Source organism: Ambystoma mexicanum, chromosome 1q, assembly GCF_040938575.1.
Source record: "Ambystoma mexicanum isolate Mex_15411 chromosome 1q, UKY_AmexF1_1, whole genome shotgun sequence".
NCBI lineage: Eukaryota > Metazoa > Chordata > Amphibia > Caudata > Ambystomatidae > Ambystoma > Ambystoma mexicanum.
Window position 1 is genome coordinate 500,840,188 of NC_090922.1, and position 17,113 is coordinate 500,857,300.

Consider the following 17,113-nt stretch of genomic DNA (forward strand, 5'->3'; position numbering starts at 1 on the left):
GTGCCGACTGGGATGCACGTCTGTAACCTTGTGAGGAGTATGAGGGCCTGTTAAATCCACGGTCCCTAGAGGCTCCAAAGCGGGAGTTTCCGGAAGCACCCCTGAAGGGGCGAAAAGAGCGAAAACTTCTACCTGTCTGGAGGGCGCCGAGAGACCTAGCGGTATCCGTGTCTTCTTTCATCCCCTTCAAGGCTTCATCTACCTTGTCTCCAAACAGATGTTCTCCTTCGCATGGCATGTCTAGGACTTTGTACTGGACTTCAGGTCTGAAAGTAGTACATTTGAGCCACGCTTGTCGACGCAGTACTACGCCATGATTGATTTGTTTGAAACCAGCCTCTGCTAGGTCCACCGCAATATTAATTGCGTGGTTCGAGGCCTCCTCACCATCTCGTACTAGCAACATGGCTGCTTTTCGATGTTCTTCCGGCAAATGTTCTAGGATAGGGGCTATTTTATGCCACATCTCCCTATCGTATCGTGATACAATCGCCAAGGAGTTGGCTGCTCTTACCGTCGTGGCGCCGACTGAGAGCACCTTTTTCCCAAAGGCGTCCTGCCTCCTGGCCTCGCTTTCTGGTGGGGTTGAACATTTTTGCTGTACTCTGGCCTTCCTAGCCGCTGCCGCCGATACCACAGAGTCTGCCAGAGGCTGTGATGTTAGACATTTTGGAGTGGACTCCGGAGCTTTAAACTTTCTCAGTACGCCCCTTAATAGCCGGTTCCGAGAACGGATGACGCATCGTCTTGAGGCCTTCTTGCCACACGTGGTCCAGGATTGGGATGGCAAATACAGATTTCCTCCTTTGACCCATGTGATCAAAAAGAAAACAGTCTTTCTTTTGCTCCTCAGGAATTAAGCCGAACTCGGAACACGCTTTTCCCATCATTGCATGGAAGGCTCCCACATCATCCGGAGGAGATGGTTGTGCCTGGCTCCTCGTAGACTCTACCTCTACATCCGAATTCCATGTTGGGTCTCTCGACGGCGACAGGGAAATGTCCGACCCTGAGTCACCTCGTATAGAATCGGACTCAGATAGCTCACCCTCCTCCTGCGCTCGAGGACGATCCTTCACCGCCTGGGAGGCCGACGGGCCTCTGGTCGTCGAGCGAGCTGCTTGAGCTTGCTCGTCGACGGAAGGTGCAGAAAATATCAACGATGAAGTGCCAGGCTGAGGGATCTGCGTATCCAGACGCTGCAGGAGCTTCTGAAGTGTATTAAGCACATCCAGAGACAAAACCGTCTGGGGGGTCAGCAATGTCGAGGATAGAGGGGCCACACCCCCACTCGCACTCATCGTCGACGTATTGGAAGGCCGTAAACCCAAGTCCGACGGCTGCATAACCATGCCACATTCTCCGTCCACCGACGACACCGACAAGGCCGTGTCTGGCTGCAGTAGGACCTCAGGGGGGGCCGGGTCACAGACCTCTGGCTGCCAGGCCATAGATTGAGTCACCGTCGACGAAGGAATCCCCACCGCTGCTGCCTGAATAGTAATAGGCATCGTCAGCAACACCGGGGTCGACGAGCAAGTAGCCGGCACCGAGCCTTTAGACTTCGTAGCTGATTTCGTTGCCGACTTCCCTGCTGAAGAGTCTCGACTCACGGAAGACCTAGGACGGTCCCCTGAGGAGGATTTTGATGCCGCTTGCCTCTCCGTCTTAGAGGATGAGGAGGAGGAGGCCTTTTTGTGTGATGAGGAAGACCCAGCATGCTTCTCCGTAGGCTTGTCCGCAGGGCGTTTTTCGACAGGCCGTACCTTCTTCGAGGGAGGTTCCGACTTGCTCCTGGAGGCCGTGGAGCCAACTTCTGATGCCGGATAGGCACCCGCTCCGTCGTTAAGCCAGTCGACCAACCTTCTTTTTCGGTCTTTAAGGGTTTTTTGGGAGAAACCCTGGCATATCTCACATGTATCCGCTGTGTGGTGCGGGTGGAGACAGTAGATACAATCCATGTGGGCATCACCTTCATAGACTTTTTTTGAGTCCACATGTCGCACAAGGACGAAATAAAGCTTTTCTGGACATATTCTTTCCAGAATGTAACGTCGCCGAAGCGAAATACAACATAATTATGACTAGCAGTAACCACGAGGATCCCACTACTTTGAAAGACGGTTGAAATCTGAGGGAGTGCGGGGGCGGTCCTGTATTTATATCATGGCGTCCTGACGGCGCGGGCACGCATGATACAAAACGAGGTGGATAGGACGCATAGCGTCGAAAAAGTTTTCCTACGGGAAAGGGTCTATATAATGTACCGGGGATTCCCAGCCTGACGACGGGGAATATCCTAAGCATGTGAATCCATGAAAGATCCAATGCTGGAGAAGTGGGAAAAGAAGTCCTTGATAAGCCACGGCCCGCTGGTGGCAATGTGCGTGCATACCACCACAAGTAGTTAACAGCCCTGGGAGGATTGAACTAGGCGGTCATATATGTCGCCAATAAAGTTAGAGTGGGTTTGAAAAGACTTACACAAAATAAAAACCTTCACCTGAAACCTGAAAATAGGATAATGCAATTGAGCCAAGTCAAGCCTTTTCAAGCCCGCCATAACATTACAACACCTTGAAGTCGACTCTTGCTGGACCAGTGGAAAGTATCCAAAGCTCTGGCATGGTCTTCATATTCCATGGGATCTCCCCTCCTTGCTCTAAAAAGCCATTGTAGTTTCTGGATTTTATATTTTATTTGAAGGCCTGAATACACGGCCTTTCCCCAACACAGTTTCTATATTATGAGTCAGCAGGCAAGTTCTACTCTATGGGTAGAGAGTAGAATATTGTAAGTGCCATCCAGAGTGTGCTTAGTTGTTAACATTCCTAACTCTTCGGGTAATTGCTGTGTTATGGTCTGTAAGGAAGTTCCATGTTGAACTCAGAGTAATTGGATGGGGGTTTGGGTGGGAATGGGGACACACGCGCCACCACCCACTCAAAATATAGGTCAGCGGCAGAGGTACACAGAGGATCCTGAATCAATTACTGTCAAATGACCTAAGGATTTAAGGCAAGCAAATGACCTCCAGGCACTACAAAGGAGAGACTCCCAGAGACCCTCATGGTAGCCGAGCCCCAAAACTATGCACAGAATGTATGGTTAAGCGGGGGTCCAGAGGAGGCATAAACCCTGGGAACTAAAAAAGGCGAACTGTTAATAGCTAGCGAGGCCTTTGCTGGGGTAGACCAGTGGTATCGGAGAAACCCCCTGCCAGGTAAGTGGAATGTTCTAACCCGTGCCAGGCTAGAACCAGCAGCAATGCTAAGGAAGGAACAAGTTACTTACCTGTAACTGTTGTTCTCCAGCATGGGTCTGGAATGGATTCACGTGCTCATGAATATTCCCCATCATCAGGGTGGGAATCCTCAGTAAAGAAAAAATCAGTATCAGTTTAGTTTCCGATCTGCTTTCTTAGTAGTAACCAATCACTGGTCACTGGGTCATACTGCCCCAAACCAATGACTGCCCTCTCCCTAAGCCCTGCCCCTGGCAGCCATCCTCAGATTTGGTAGCACGAAAGTGGCAGTATGACCAAGTGAAGAGCAGCAGAGGGGAAGGAGGAAGGGTTTGCATGTGAATCCATGCCAGACCCATGTTGGAGAACAACAGGCATGGATTCACATGCTCATGAATATAAGAATACATAGCAGTACACACATGCACAACCACGGGAGGTGGCAAGGCTCAGCATTAAGCAGTACATAAACTCAACATTAAGCAACTCTCACCTCCTCACCAGGCTCACCTTAAGTGAACAGGTTGCGCAGCACTGCTTGGCAGACTGTGGACTCCTTCCTAGAATCCCGGTTGATGCAGTAGAATCTCGTGAGTGTGAGTCGACCTCCACGTAGCAGCCCTGCAGATGTCCAGCCGGGGCACACCAGACATGAACGCCGTGGTAGCAGCGATCGCTCTGGTCGAATGGGCTCTCGGACGGCTGGGCGATGGTCGGTTTGCCAACCGATGACAGTGCATGATGCAGCCGGAGAGCCATCTGGAAATGGAAGCCTTCCCTTGGTTCACAGGTCCAAAGTACACAAACAGCTGTGATGTCTTCCGAAAACTCTTCGTTCGGTCCATGTAGAACTTCAGCACTCTAGCTACATCCAGCGAGTGCAAAGTCCTCTCGGCTGGCAACGAAGGTGACGGGAAAAAGACTGGTAACACCAAGGGCTCGTTGCGATGGAAGTCCGACGGCACCTTGGGCATGAAGGAGGGGTGCATCCTCAGCCCCACCCTGGTCTCGTGGAAAGTCAAGTATGGAGGCTTGTAGGAAAGGGCCTGAATCTCTCCCACGCGCTGTGCAGAGGTGAGGGCCACAAATAACGCCGTTTTCCATGACAGGCACTTCAACGGAGCCGAATGCAAGTGCTCGAATGGCGGGCCCATGAGCCTGGTCAGCACCACGTTGAGCTCCCACGCCGGGGCTGGAGCTTTCACCAGCGGGAACGATCGGAACAGTCCGTTCATAAACTCCTTCACCAGGCAATGAGACCACAGGGACAACCGTCCTGCAGTTCTGGTGTATCGGGAAATCGCTGCCAGATGTATCTTGATGGAAGCATGAGCTAGTCCGGCTTTGGCCAGCGACAGTAAGTACGGTAGCACTTGAGGGGCTGTAATCCGTAGAGGGTTAATCTTCTGTGCACGGCACCATACAGAAAACCTCTTGCACTTGTGTCCATAGCACTGGAGAGTTGAGGACGTCCTGGCTTTTGCAAGGACCTATCTGCAGTCAGCCGGGATATCGTACCCTCCAAACTCTAGTTCTGCAGGAGCCAGGCCTGCAAGTTCAGCGACTCCAGGTCGTGATGAAGAATGGCGCCTCCTTCTCTGGAGAGAAGATCTGCGTCCGTCGACAGTTTGACTGGTGGGGACCCGGACAAGTCCAGACGGTCCGGGAACCATATCTGTCTCGGCCACGTCGGTGCGACGAGGATCATCCTGCACCGGGACCTCTTGAGTTGGTTGATGAGCCTGAGCAGCAACGGCAACGGAGGGAACGCATACAGGAAAAGGCCGTCCCAGGGGAACGAGAAAGCATCGCCCATGCTCCTCGGCTGGGGGAACCTGCTGGCGACCCTCTGGCACTTGGAGGTCGTCGCCGCCACGAACAGGTCGATTTGGGGTTTGCCCCATCGCCGGAAGAGTTGATCCACTTGATCCTGGCGTAGTTCCCACTCGTGGCACGAGTGCAGCTCCCTGCTGAGTGAATCGGCGATGGTGTTTTTTATCCCTGCTAGATGAAGTCACCAGAAACATCCCCTGGGCAACGGCCCAGTACCACAGATCCTAGGCTTCCTTGGACAGGGCTGGGTATCTGGTTCCTCCCTGCTTCCGGATGTAGAACATCGTGGTGGTGTTGTCGGTGAAGAGCCTCACCACCTTGCCCTTGAGGGACGGGAGGAATGACTTGAGGGCCCAGAACACTGCTCAGAGCTCCAGTATGTTGATGTGGAGCGGCCTCTCCTCCGGGAGCCACAGGCATCTCGCGTGAAGATCTCCGGTGTGTGCTCCCCACCCCTACAGGGAGGCATCCGTTGTCACCGTCACCTGGTATGCTGGGGTCTGAAAGTCTGTGCCCGCTGCGAGATGTGCGCGGGTGCCCCACCATCGAATTGTTTGGCGGAATACTTCGTTGAGCGAGATATTGTCCTCGAAGCTGCCCGTCGCTTGCATCCAACGGGCGTCGAGGAACTCCTGCAGAGGACGCAGCCGAAGTCTGCACAGGCGCACCAGATAGATGCAAGAGGACATCATCCCGAGAAGGGACTTGATGGACCTCACTCTGGCCACGTCCGTGGCCAGCAGACGCTGTACCTTGCCCAGGATGGGCTGCGTTCTTTCCTCCGACGGCGAGGCCAACTGCGCTACTGTATCAAGCTTCGCTCCCAGAAACAGCGCGACCTGCGATGGAACCAGGTGGGATTTGGGGGAAGTTGATGGAGAATCCCAGGTCCGTGAGCAGCCGGACAGTCTTTGCTGTGTGTTCGACGGCGAGTTCCCTTGTCCCTGCTCGGATGAGCGAGTCGTCCAGGTAGGGGTAGACGTGGATCCCCTGCAGGCGCAGCCGCGCCGCCACTGGTGCTAAGCACTTGGTGAACACCCTGGGCGCCGACTTCAATCCGAATGGGAGGGCCTTGATCTGGTAGTGCCGCCCTTGGACTACGAACCTGAGAAACTTTCGGTGTCCTTTTAGGATGGGGATGTGAAAGTACGCATCCTCCAAATCCAACGACGATAGGAAGTCGCCTTCCTCCAGCTGGCCCAGCACATGCTGGAGGGTGACCATCCGGAACTTCTGTGCCTTGATGTATTTGCTAGCAGACGGAAGTCCAGGATGGGACGCCAACCTCCTGTCTTCTTTCTGACGAGGAAGTATCTTGAGTATACTCCGGAGCCCCGCAGCCTCTTTGGGACGAGCACGATGGCTCCTTTCTTGAGCATCGCCCTTACCTCTGACAGCAGTTGAGGGATGTGGTTTTCCTTCCTGGCCACGGGAGGAATTCGGGGGCACTTCTTTAGAAATTCCAGAGTATGCCCGTGGGCCAAGGCATCCAGCACCCAACGGTCGGTGGAGATTGACCCCACACGCTGATGAACTTAGTCAGCCGTCCTCCCACCGGGGTGCTTCGGTGGGGGCCCGACGCAATGGCCGGTTCAGTCTTGCTTGAAAGCAGCCTTGCCGCCTTGGCCTCCATGGCGACGACGGCGAGATCCACCTGACTTGCCTCATCCCCTGTAGGCTTCTTGCGACGAGGAGCGGGCCGTCTGACGGTAGGTCGAGGAGCCGCTGCCAAATCCTTTGGAGGCACCTTGCTTGCCTCCGGAGTTCCGAAAGGGCGGCCACCATTGCTGCAGAACCAAGGCCCGAGCAGTCTCCGTGTCGGTCTTGATGGCCTGCAGTGACTCATCCACTGTCTTTCCGAACAGATTGTTCCCGTCGAAGGGCATGTCCAAAACCTTGGCTTGCACGTCTTGGCGGAAATCAGTCGCCTTGAGCCACCCCCGCCGTCTAAGGCAAACGCCGTTGCCCAACTGGCGGAAACCTGTGTCGGCAACGTCTGTGGCCAAAGTTATGGAGTGGTCTGGACGCCACCTCACCCTCCTGTAGGATCGCCAGGGTCTCTGCCCTCTTGTCGTCTGGAAGTCCAACAGGGGGGGGGGCGATCTTGTACCATAACTCCCTGTCGTAGCGGGCCACAATCGCTATGGCGTTGGCCGCCTTAATCATCGCCGCCGACATGACTCGTCCCATGGCATCTAGTTTCTTTCCCTCGCCGGCCGGTGGGGAAGTTGAAGCCGAAGCCCCCCCTGCTTTCTTCTTGGCCACTTTCTTGGCACAAAGGGGCGCCGTCGGGGACCCGGTACTTCTCGTACCGGTCCCTTTTGGCAGGCGTCGTGGACGGGTTCTTCAAGAGGCCAAGACCCTCGTCCCAGATGTCATCCAGAAACGGCACCGCGAGGACCGTCTTCCTCTTGGCCTTGCGCCGTTGGTAGAGGAAGCCTTCCTTTTCTTCGGGGCAGAGCTGAAAAAGCTTGGATGCCCCGGCAATCATGGCATGAAGCAGCCAATTTCGTCGGGAGGAGACGCCCGAGGAATCAGAGACGGGAGGTCAGTCCCATCGTTGCCGCCGTCATCATCGTCCCAGTCATGCCCGTGTCTGTTCCCTCGGGACTGGGGAGGGCAACAAAGGCTGTGACGGCTGAAGGGGAGCCGGATGAATTCTCCTCCTCTTGTTTGGAGGGCTTTCCGACGGACACGGTTCAGCTGGGTCGTCCGTCGGGGGTAGGGGCAGTCTCGTCCTTATCTCCATGCATAAGGCATGGATTGCCTTCAAAATGGCCGCCGAGTTGTCTTGTGGCTCGGGGTGACAGGTGTGCCAGGAGCGGCGGTTGTTCCTCCTCCACGGGAACCTTGTTGTCGCCACCCTCGCTCTCATTGTCCCCCTCGTCGGGATCCCTCCCATGGGACCGGGCCTCTTCCAAATTCTCGGTCAGTTCCTCCTCGGAGGTTGTGTCCGTGTCCGTCACGGCTACCACCCCCCCCTCTTTTTCCACCAAGGTTTTCATGGGGGTCTTCTCGACGGGCTTAAAAGAGGATTCCCTCTGCGGAGGCAGGGAAACTCTGGGCCCCGGGGTCGCCTCCACTGGGATAGCCTCCACAGGCAGCGACTCCCTCAATCGATCCCTTTGCCGGGATCAAGGCCTTCACCACCTTGGGCGCGCTTGAGGCCTTCACCTTAGGGGAAGGATCACCGCCTCGCTCCCCTTCGGCCTGATCCTTCGAGATCGACCGGGGCCCCTCCAGAAGCTTAGCCGGGTTCTTGGATTTTCTCTTCCCCGAGCCAGAGTGTTGGCTCGCGGTTGATGGCGTCGGTGAAGGTGTGCCCTGCCTGGCAGCCGAGGAGCCCGACTGTTCGGCGCTCTCAGTGCCCGCAGACTTGCAGTGATTTGCCTTCTGTTGGGCCCCCGTCACCGGGGCGCCCTCACAGGACTTAGAAGACCGCTCGGACTTCTCCTCACCTGCTGGGCTCTTGCCCTCCAGCCAGTTGGAGAGACGGGTCCGACGATCCCTCATAGTCTGATCCGACATGTTCATGCAAAACGCAGTCCTTCTCCACGTGCGTTTTGTCCTCGTGGAGGCAGTAAAGGCATTTCGAATGCTCGTCCTCTAACACATTTTGTAAGTTGCATCCAGGGGAGATCCTAACAGTTTGCCGGGAGTCGAGCTTCCCTTCTCCTGGGCCATGTTCTTCTCGTCCGCGAGGTAGGCCTCAAACTTCTGGAATCCTCCAAGAAGCGTAACTCGACGAAAACTTCACCCTTTAGGGGCGTAGATAAATCCAAAATGGGTCCCCGTTCATCGGAAGTAGAAACGGTGGAGTTTGAGGCTCGATTAAACCGAAAAATGAGAAATCTCTTTGAAAAAGCGCAAAACGCAGTAAAAGCTCAAGAGCTATAGCACGAGGACTCCCAACACTTGAACGTGCAGTAAAAATCCGAGGTTGGCTGCCAGGGGCGGGGCTTAGGTAGAGGGCAGTCATTGGCTGGGGGCAGTATGACCCAGAGACCAGTGATTGGTTACTACTAAGAGAGACAGATCAGAAACGAAACTGATACTGATACTGATTTTTTCTTTACCGAGGATTCCCAGCCTGACGACAGGGAATATTCATAAGCATGTGAATCCATGCCAGACCCCATGCCGGAGAAAGCACTCAACACAGCAGATAGTGTATACTTCCCACAGTACTTAATACAGTCATTGTTTTCATCTAGGAGACGGGTATCCCTCGCAACCCTGCTACTGGACAGAGACCCTTTCAAGGATGCTTAATTTGATGGACCTTGCGGTGGGCGGGTGGCTGAGGAATAAAAACAAGGATTTCGGAAAGATTTGCAAAGACCAAGTGTAAAGCAGATCCTGTGTCCACAGGTACCTGCAAGCCTCGAGGTTGGCAAGTGCCATCGCGCAACAGACATGGAACTCTCTTACCACAGATCAACATTGTCAGGGAGCCTCAGGATGTGGACACAGCCATGCAACGAAAACGATCCAAGATGGTGGACCACCCTGCTTAGGGTTCAGCCTGACCACCGCAAGAAGGATTACAGCCAGCCGACATCTTAATTGTTTCATCCCACATCAGCCAATACCCATGACTGGGTAGTTATAGCAGAAGCAGAACACAAAGCCTCAATTATGGGCCACACAGGTGGGCCAGACAAGAGTACATGTGCACATAACCGACAAGGAGAAGTGTGGGCGTTAGCGGTTTGAGTTTTTGAAAGTTGGAGATTGCATATCAGTCGTCAAGGAGTTTGGACGAGCTCAGCTGGTGGTGTGGGAGGAGCAGAGGATATTGGAGGAGAAAGCAAAGAGTTATCAAGAAGAGGTGTAGACACACAGTAGCGGCAGTAAAGGTAAAGAGAAGTTAAATAAGGGAGGAAGCATGAAACTGAGTGAGAGAAGGAAAAGAGCAAGGAGGTGGCAAAAATGAAGATATGGGGGGGAGGTGCTGACCGAGGGAAGGCAATAAGAGAAGGCAAGTTAGGAGAAGGTGATGACAACTGAAAAGGAGATAGTCGGAGAACAGGAGGAGGTGGAGTGACGTAACGTTGAGAGGAAAAGGAGAAGCAAGTCTATTGAATGTCGTTGAGGAGCAAAAGGAGCAAAGGTGAGCAGAGGGGAAGAGGCAAGGGAGCTAGACCAAGAGGAGGGGTTGCCCAGACGAGAAAAAAGGCCTGTTAAGAAGGCTATCACGTGCGTGCTGGAGGAGGCCGTAGCATAGACAGCTTCAACAGGTCTTGGCCAAGATGACAACGGCTCATGGGTACAGCTGGCCCATGAACCAAGGGCTTTGCAAATCAAAACGTGGGTGTAGCGTTCTACAGAGAGTTGAGACATCCTGAAAAGCATGACGAAGGACCAAGAGTGCCACCTGCCAGATTTAAGGCGGGAGTCCCCAAAGACTACGAGTGATTGTTTGACCACCGGCTTCAGGAGCGAGAGAGAGAGAGAACAGATCAAGAGGATCCTTCTGCATCTGAGCCTTCATATGTGCAGCACCAATATTGGCACAGCAGCGCGGGTCAAAATAAAGGATTCACATTATTCCAGAGCTGGCCCACTCTTGTACAATATTCCAGTCACCACATAAAACATCTTGGGGATAATCTCCCTTTTGGGCAATTTTTGTGCCTCAAATGAAACGGCTCTAATAATGAAACATATCAACATATCAAAAAGAGGCCGAAGTCCTAACTAAAAAATTACGAGAACGAGGCTATCCGAAAAGACTGGTAAAAAAAGCAGCCAAGCGGGCATTCAACAACAAACCAGCAAAACAACAAGATGACAGAATGGTTTGTGTGAACACCTTTACCAACCTCAGCATGAGAAGCAAAACTATCATACAGAAAAATTGGAGAGTCTTTGAAACTAAAGAAGCACCCATGCCACAACCCATTTTGCCTTCAAAAAGAGTACATCAATGGTAACAGGGTGAGCAACAGTAGACTGAAACCCAACTGGACCGAACAGCCAAGTATCACGGCTCTATGGGGAATTAATCCAATTGTGGGCCACCACCTGTGTGGCTCATGTGGGCTTTGCAAACTTACTACTAAGACAACTGAGGTAGACATAGGCACCGGAAAACCATGGAAACAAAAAGCCATGAAGAACTGTAATACGGACCATGTGGTATACCTCATTCGATGTAAATGTGGCCTGCCCTATATAGGGAAAACTACTAGAAAAGTAAAAACCATAATAATGGAACACAGAAGTTGTTTGAAGAACAAAACGGAAAATGCACCAATGGTTCACCACTTCACCACTATGAAACATGGGCATGAGGACTTCACATGAACAATCCTTCAGACTGTAAAAGGGGGTTCTAGCACTACTAGTGACCCCAAACTGTTTAAACTAGAGCAGGAGATGATATTCAGAATGAGAAGTGACCTACAAGGACTGAACGAGTCTATAAAATGGAATAAAATAAGAAACTGACTCCTGGAAGTCTGCAGCGTCCAATGTCTACATATCAAAGAACGGACATACATCTCCTAAAAAGCTATGCTCCTACCACCCAGATTGACTGTGGCCGATTTAGAACAAGAGGGAGTAACAGTTTGTATTCGGGAACATAGAGCCTACATCTGCCCCGTTGACTGTTAGTGAACAGGACTAGCTATGCATTTACACAGACCCTAAGGGAAGGAAAGCGAAATTGTAACGACCCCCTCTCAATCTGAGCTCTGGTCTTCTCTTCTTCCCCTTTCCTCCTCCCCACCCCCCTCTTTTACAGCCTGGGAGAAAATAGATGGGATATTTACACTCTACCCATGAACACATGCCTTATCCCCAACCGAAAAAGTTGCACTGTATGGTTGAAGGACTAGTATATTGTCCAACAGTATATTTACCATGCCAACAAGTTGTGAGACTGAATAGTAAAAATGGAATTGCAACTAGGGTCTATAACTGGTTGAAGGATACAGAGAGTTGCTCTGGCAGGGAGAATAAATACTGTAAAATGTTGTGATATCTACAAAAATGAAAAACTTGGCCAAATTCTGTGCCCAACTGCTGCCCACATTAACTAATGTTTGTATCTGGATATCATTAGGTTCTCTGGAATGATCCTATGTAGTGACACCCTGCAAATAAGTCCATTCAACTGTTCAACGTACTAAACTGGAATGGGGTTGTAATTTACCATGCCAACAAGTCGGGAGATGGAGTAGTAAAAGTGGAACTGCACTTTGGGTTTATAACTGGTCAAGGGACACGGGGAGTTGCTCTAGAAGGTGGAAATAATTTTGAAAAATGTGTAAGATTTACAAAAACTTGTCCAAAATTCTGTGCACAATTGCTGCCCACATTAATGTTTGTATCTGGATATCATCATTTTCTCTAGAATTATACTATGTAATTACACTCTGCTGTTAACGAGTGAAACTAATGGGTTTGAAATTCAGGAGTCTCTGTGCAATCTTATACTATCTGAAGTGAATTTGTCGCAAACAGATTTTTATTAGGAACCGTATTTTATTGTTTAAAATAATGAAAGAACTGGGTTTTGAGGCACTATAACCATTTAGAGGACTGACTGGATGATTTTAGCTGGGCGACTGTTACTCTAGGCAGTTAGTCGCTAAGAGTATGAAGAGATACTTCTCGTGAGCATTTTAATGCCCTACAAGGACGGGCTAGATACTCCTTTCCAACATGGCGCACAGGAAAAAGCTCCCTGCATTAGGCGAGTGTAATACAGGTAAACAGCGACAAAGGACTACGTGTTACCATAGTAACACGAATGCCGTCTTCGGGGCGTTCCTTTACTTAGGTAGTCCATTTTCAACCGCGGACGCGTTTTACACTTGAGACGGGGCGAGAAGGAAATAGAGGAGCTATGAAGCCTGCAACTACGACCAGACTCAAGGTAAGAGGGTTGTGATCCCTACCTCTTAACTAACCCCCTCCCACCTGCAGGAATATATGTATTCCAAATATTAGCCTCACTACATGGAGGCAGTCCTGTTGTTACTACGGACATTTTTTAGTCTGGTTTAGTTTGTGTGTGCCCCACTACACTGGGAATTGCTCAGCGAAAAATCAGGCACTTATATATTATATATCATACAGGATAATTGTCTTGGACTATTTGATTACAGGACACACTCATTTATATTCAGTGACTTTCTATTTAATTTAGGAGGACCGGCAATTCATTTTTGTCTCCATCAAGAAGTCCTGAACGGCGACCTCTCTACCTCTACCTGGCAGGCTGTTTAAAGATACCGCCACAGGTAAATTTTCCCTTTTTGGGGGGACGCCCAAATGCGTTTGAACAATGACTCTTTCTGGCGTACTAGCTCAAGGAGTTTGTGCCTTTTTCGAAAATGCTGGGAATGTACAGAAGGGTATTAGAAATGCCTTCCTTATGTCTTTTTTGACTTCCTTTTCTTTACCAACATAGGTAACCATGTGTACTCCACCGCAGGACTATTTAGTACTCACACAGATTCATGGTGAACACGGACCACTCTGCATAACGACATCAACCTCTGTGGCCAAGCAGGGTGATTTTTCACCTCCCTACATAGCAAGCTCTATTGATACTCACCACAGGTGGGTGATTCTTGATTTGACAATTTCTGCTACTTACTCTGGTTCCCCGACCACTTAATGTTTGTTACAACGGAGCCGCACGCTCGTACTGCGTATGGCTAATCTGACCTTTGCTTATTTTTGCAGCCACAAAGTGGTGAAACTATTGTTCCCTACCGCAATTCAACGGAAGGATTGCATGCCCCCGCAAGAACCTCCCAGAGGTAATTGGTTTATCTTAGGGTTTATGGTTCCAAGTTCATTAGTGAACATTTTGAAACAGATTATAGCAATTATAGCTTACAGATTCTCTTTCTGTTAAACCTGGACAGGTCGTGTACTGTTTGTTTTATCTTCACTCAAGCTGGATGCAGAATAGGAATTTTATGCACACTATTTTCCCCTGATGAAAGTTCTGTACATATGACATTGTGAACTGAAACATGTTGAGAGATGCGTTCTCTGTAAAATAAGTGATAATTGGGACATCAATTGTTAAGCTATTAATGACTGAAATATGATTTATCATCTTTTGCCTTTTTTGTATACTCCAATTTGAAGGTTAGCCTGTGAATGGCTATGTGTTAGAAAAATGTATTCTGGCCACATTTGATTTAATACTCGTTTTATTAATGCTTTTGAATTATTAAACTATTGATTGTTCAAATTCTTTTTCACTGGCCTGTCCTTTTATGTTCTATTTCCCTATACTTTATACTTCATTCTTCCCAGAACAGATACTATCAGCAAGTGCTTACATAGTGTCTACTGGGTTTCCTTCTTTATCTACATACCCAGTCTTGTAAGCGTTTGAGGAGGATCTAGTGGTCCACGGTCATGTTTGGCAGGCGGGTGCAGTGTCTGTGGGATGGTTTGGTGGCCTTTGCCTAGAGTGGTAGGTATTCCCTCCGGGATGTAGATTAGTGTGGATTCAGTTGCTGAGCAAGGTGGCAAGCCGGGCTGTACATTGTGTAGGATACTGCTCTCCGAACTGTCGGGTTTAACTCCAATTCAGGCTCTCGCAAATGAAAGGAAGGTTTGATAAGGGGCAGTAATCTGATGTGTCCTTTTCATCATCAGAGGGTGTTTTGTAACAGGGGGCTGTGGGCGACAGTCATGTGTTTCAGAGCACCTAGCACCACTGATCTGGGACAGAGGGGGGGGGGTTATTTAAGAGGTCCTGGACCCCAGACGGTGCACACCGTCCCGACCATTGTTCCAATCCTTTAATTTGCTGTGTCAGCTTAATAACTTGGGTTATTCAAGCCTTGTTCGTGACCTTAAAGTTGAGGTGAAGCGGGAGTGGTAATATGGAGTGAAATAGTCAAGCTTCCAGCTTTTTTACAAAATCTTAGTATGAATCGTCCCCATTTGTGCCATGAAGACGCCATTGAGGTCTGCACCGACACTTCGAGTTCTGCCCTCCAATCTCCATCAGGCATCCCCTCTTCTGCATCTGCACTTGTACTAACCTCCACCTGCTCACTCTTCCACCGTCCCCCACCTCCCCCTAGCGAGCCCCCTTCATACCTCTTGCATTTGCTTCGCCAGCTGTTCCCTCAGGCACTCCGGCTGGTTGTCCAGAAGTTTTTGGGACTCCTGGAACCTCAGTTCCAGCTCCTCCACTTTCCGCTTCTCTTCTTGAAGCCGAGCCTTCTCCTGCACGGAGATATAAAACAAGGTTACGTCAACAAAACAATCCTTTGAAAGTGAACTAGTGACTAAAATGCCCAGGACCCCGCCCTCTAAGTGAACAATCGAAGCATGGCATTCACAGAAGGACAATACCATGCACTCCTTGCTTTGCTATAAAATATTGGACCTGCCTGGAGCACTCATTCCATGGTAGCCTAAGCAGCCTCATTCCCCGATAATGACTCAGCTCACCTGATCCCTTTCGGCCTGGCACTTGCGCTCGGTGTACTGGAGTCGACTCTGTAGGGCTCGGATTGCCTCCTCTTCCCGATACAGGTCCAGCTTCTCAGTCCTCAGCTCGCCCTCCAGCAAGGCACTCTCCATCTCCATCTGCGGGTAGAGAAGAAGCGGCACTAGTGATTGGGAGGGCATAGAACGGTCTGGAACAGAGAAAGGGGAACCTTCCAATCACCATAGAAAAATGCTGAGATATCCTTTCGTCTACTGTGAGGGATGTGGAAACAGGATTAAGTGGTTGGGGGAGGAGAGGGTCTGGTTTTTGCTTTTGTTTTTTAGTGTGACAATATGGCTCCAAGTCGGCGGACACCATGTGCCCATTTCGATGCCTTATGATTTTGGGAGATGGACTCTGGTTTTCCTCAAATGAGCAAAAAGTGCTGGATTTACAGCCAGTAACTGCCCACCAGCCAAAGTAACAGCCAGAGCAAAGCAAGAACACTGTCCTTACTAAAGGCATGAACTCTGTGCCACTGAGGAAAAACGAAAAATCTTTGAACTTTAAGTTTGAAATGTACTTCCTCTAGCTTCCTCATTGTGTGTAACTAACTGGTCCTGAAACAGCGCCTTAATGCCCTTGGGATTAGGCGCTTTACTAATGTAAAAAATAAATAAAGCCATAAAATAGGGCTTTATCGCCCTTAGCAGCCCAGACTTACATTAATGCTGCGTACAGACCATTTTTCTTTAGGGAAAAGATGGCCCGCAGGTAGACTTATTCTTTTTAGTCTTCAGGGAAAAATATCATTAAAATGGTTGCCATGGTGACCAGGGCACCTTCCAGGTGACCAATACATTTTCGATAACCGCAAGGAAGATTGGTTCAAAGGAAAAGAGGAAGCAGATGTGGCCCAGGTGATACTCTTTCAAATTCATCAAGGGAAGGTGTGGGTACTGGAGGGAAGTGGGCACGACGGGGAGCGCAGGTGGGTATTCGCGAACAGCCACCTGTTTGCCCATTATGGAGGCCGATACCTGAAGTTACAGCCCCCGTTTTGAGCAACCTGATCATTAGCACCTGACAGAGCGCATATAACCAAAGTCAGGCCGAATTCCAACCGTGGTTCCCAGTGGAATCGAGCCAAATGATCCCCCCCTACCCTTATTTTTGGTAAGGAAAGACTGGGCATCTCTCCTCATGGTTGGAGTGACTGGCAATTCATAAAATGCCTTTAGGAAGCACGCTGCTTTTCATCTACGTACCCTCAACATGTCTGGTCACTTGGATGCTTCCTTTGGGAGGCTGTCGGATCACAGTTTTCGCCCGCAATGGGGTGCAACCTACAGGGGAAGTGTTGAAGGACGCTTTGGAAACCACAGAAATGCAAATGGCAGGTTTAGTAGAGCCACCGACCTGGCTGACTGACTTTCGATGGCAGGTGGCCTGGCTATGCAAAAAGCAACCCGCGGCACCACCTTCAAGCGCGAGGCGGAATGAATATCATAAGGAGGGAGACCCAGAGCCGCTGTAACCAAAGGGCCGACTTTTAAGCTTTACCATAGAGCATCTTTCCAATGTGTACTGTAGAGGTCTATTCTTATCAGGAG

The 17,113-nt window shown here is 50.4% G+C and overlaps 1 protein-coding gene across 7 annotated transcripts in view; it reads right to left on the reverse strand.

Annotated features, from left to right (window-relative positions):
• The window catches only part of PHLDB3 (pleckstrin homology like domain family B member 3), a 248,793-nt gene that overhangs the window by 124,553 nt on the left and 107,127 nt on the right, over positions 1 to 17,113 (reverse strand). For all 7 annotated transcript variants that reach the window (XM_069640851.1, XM_069640849.1, XM_069640850.1 and 4 more), the window contains 2 exons: positions 15,521 to 15,658; positions 15,164 to 15,292 (listed from right to left, as the gene is read on the reverse strand). In XM_069640851.1, the coding sequence (XP_069496952.1) occupies positions 15,164 to 15,292; positions 15,521 to 15,658 (267 nt within the window). The remainder of the gene's footprint in view (positions 1 to 15,163; positions 15,293 to 15,520; positions 15,659 to 17,113) is intronic.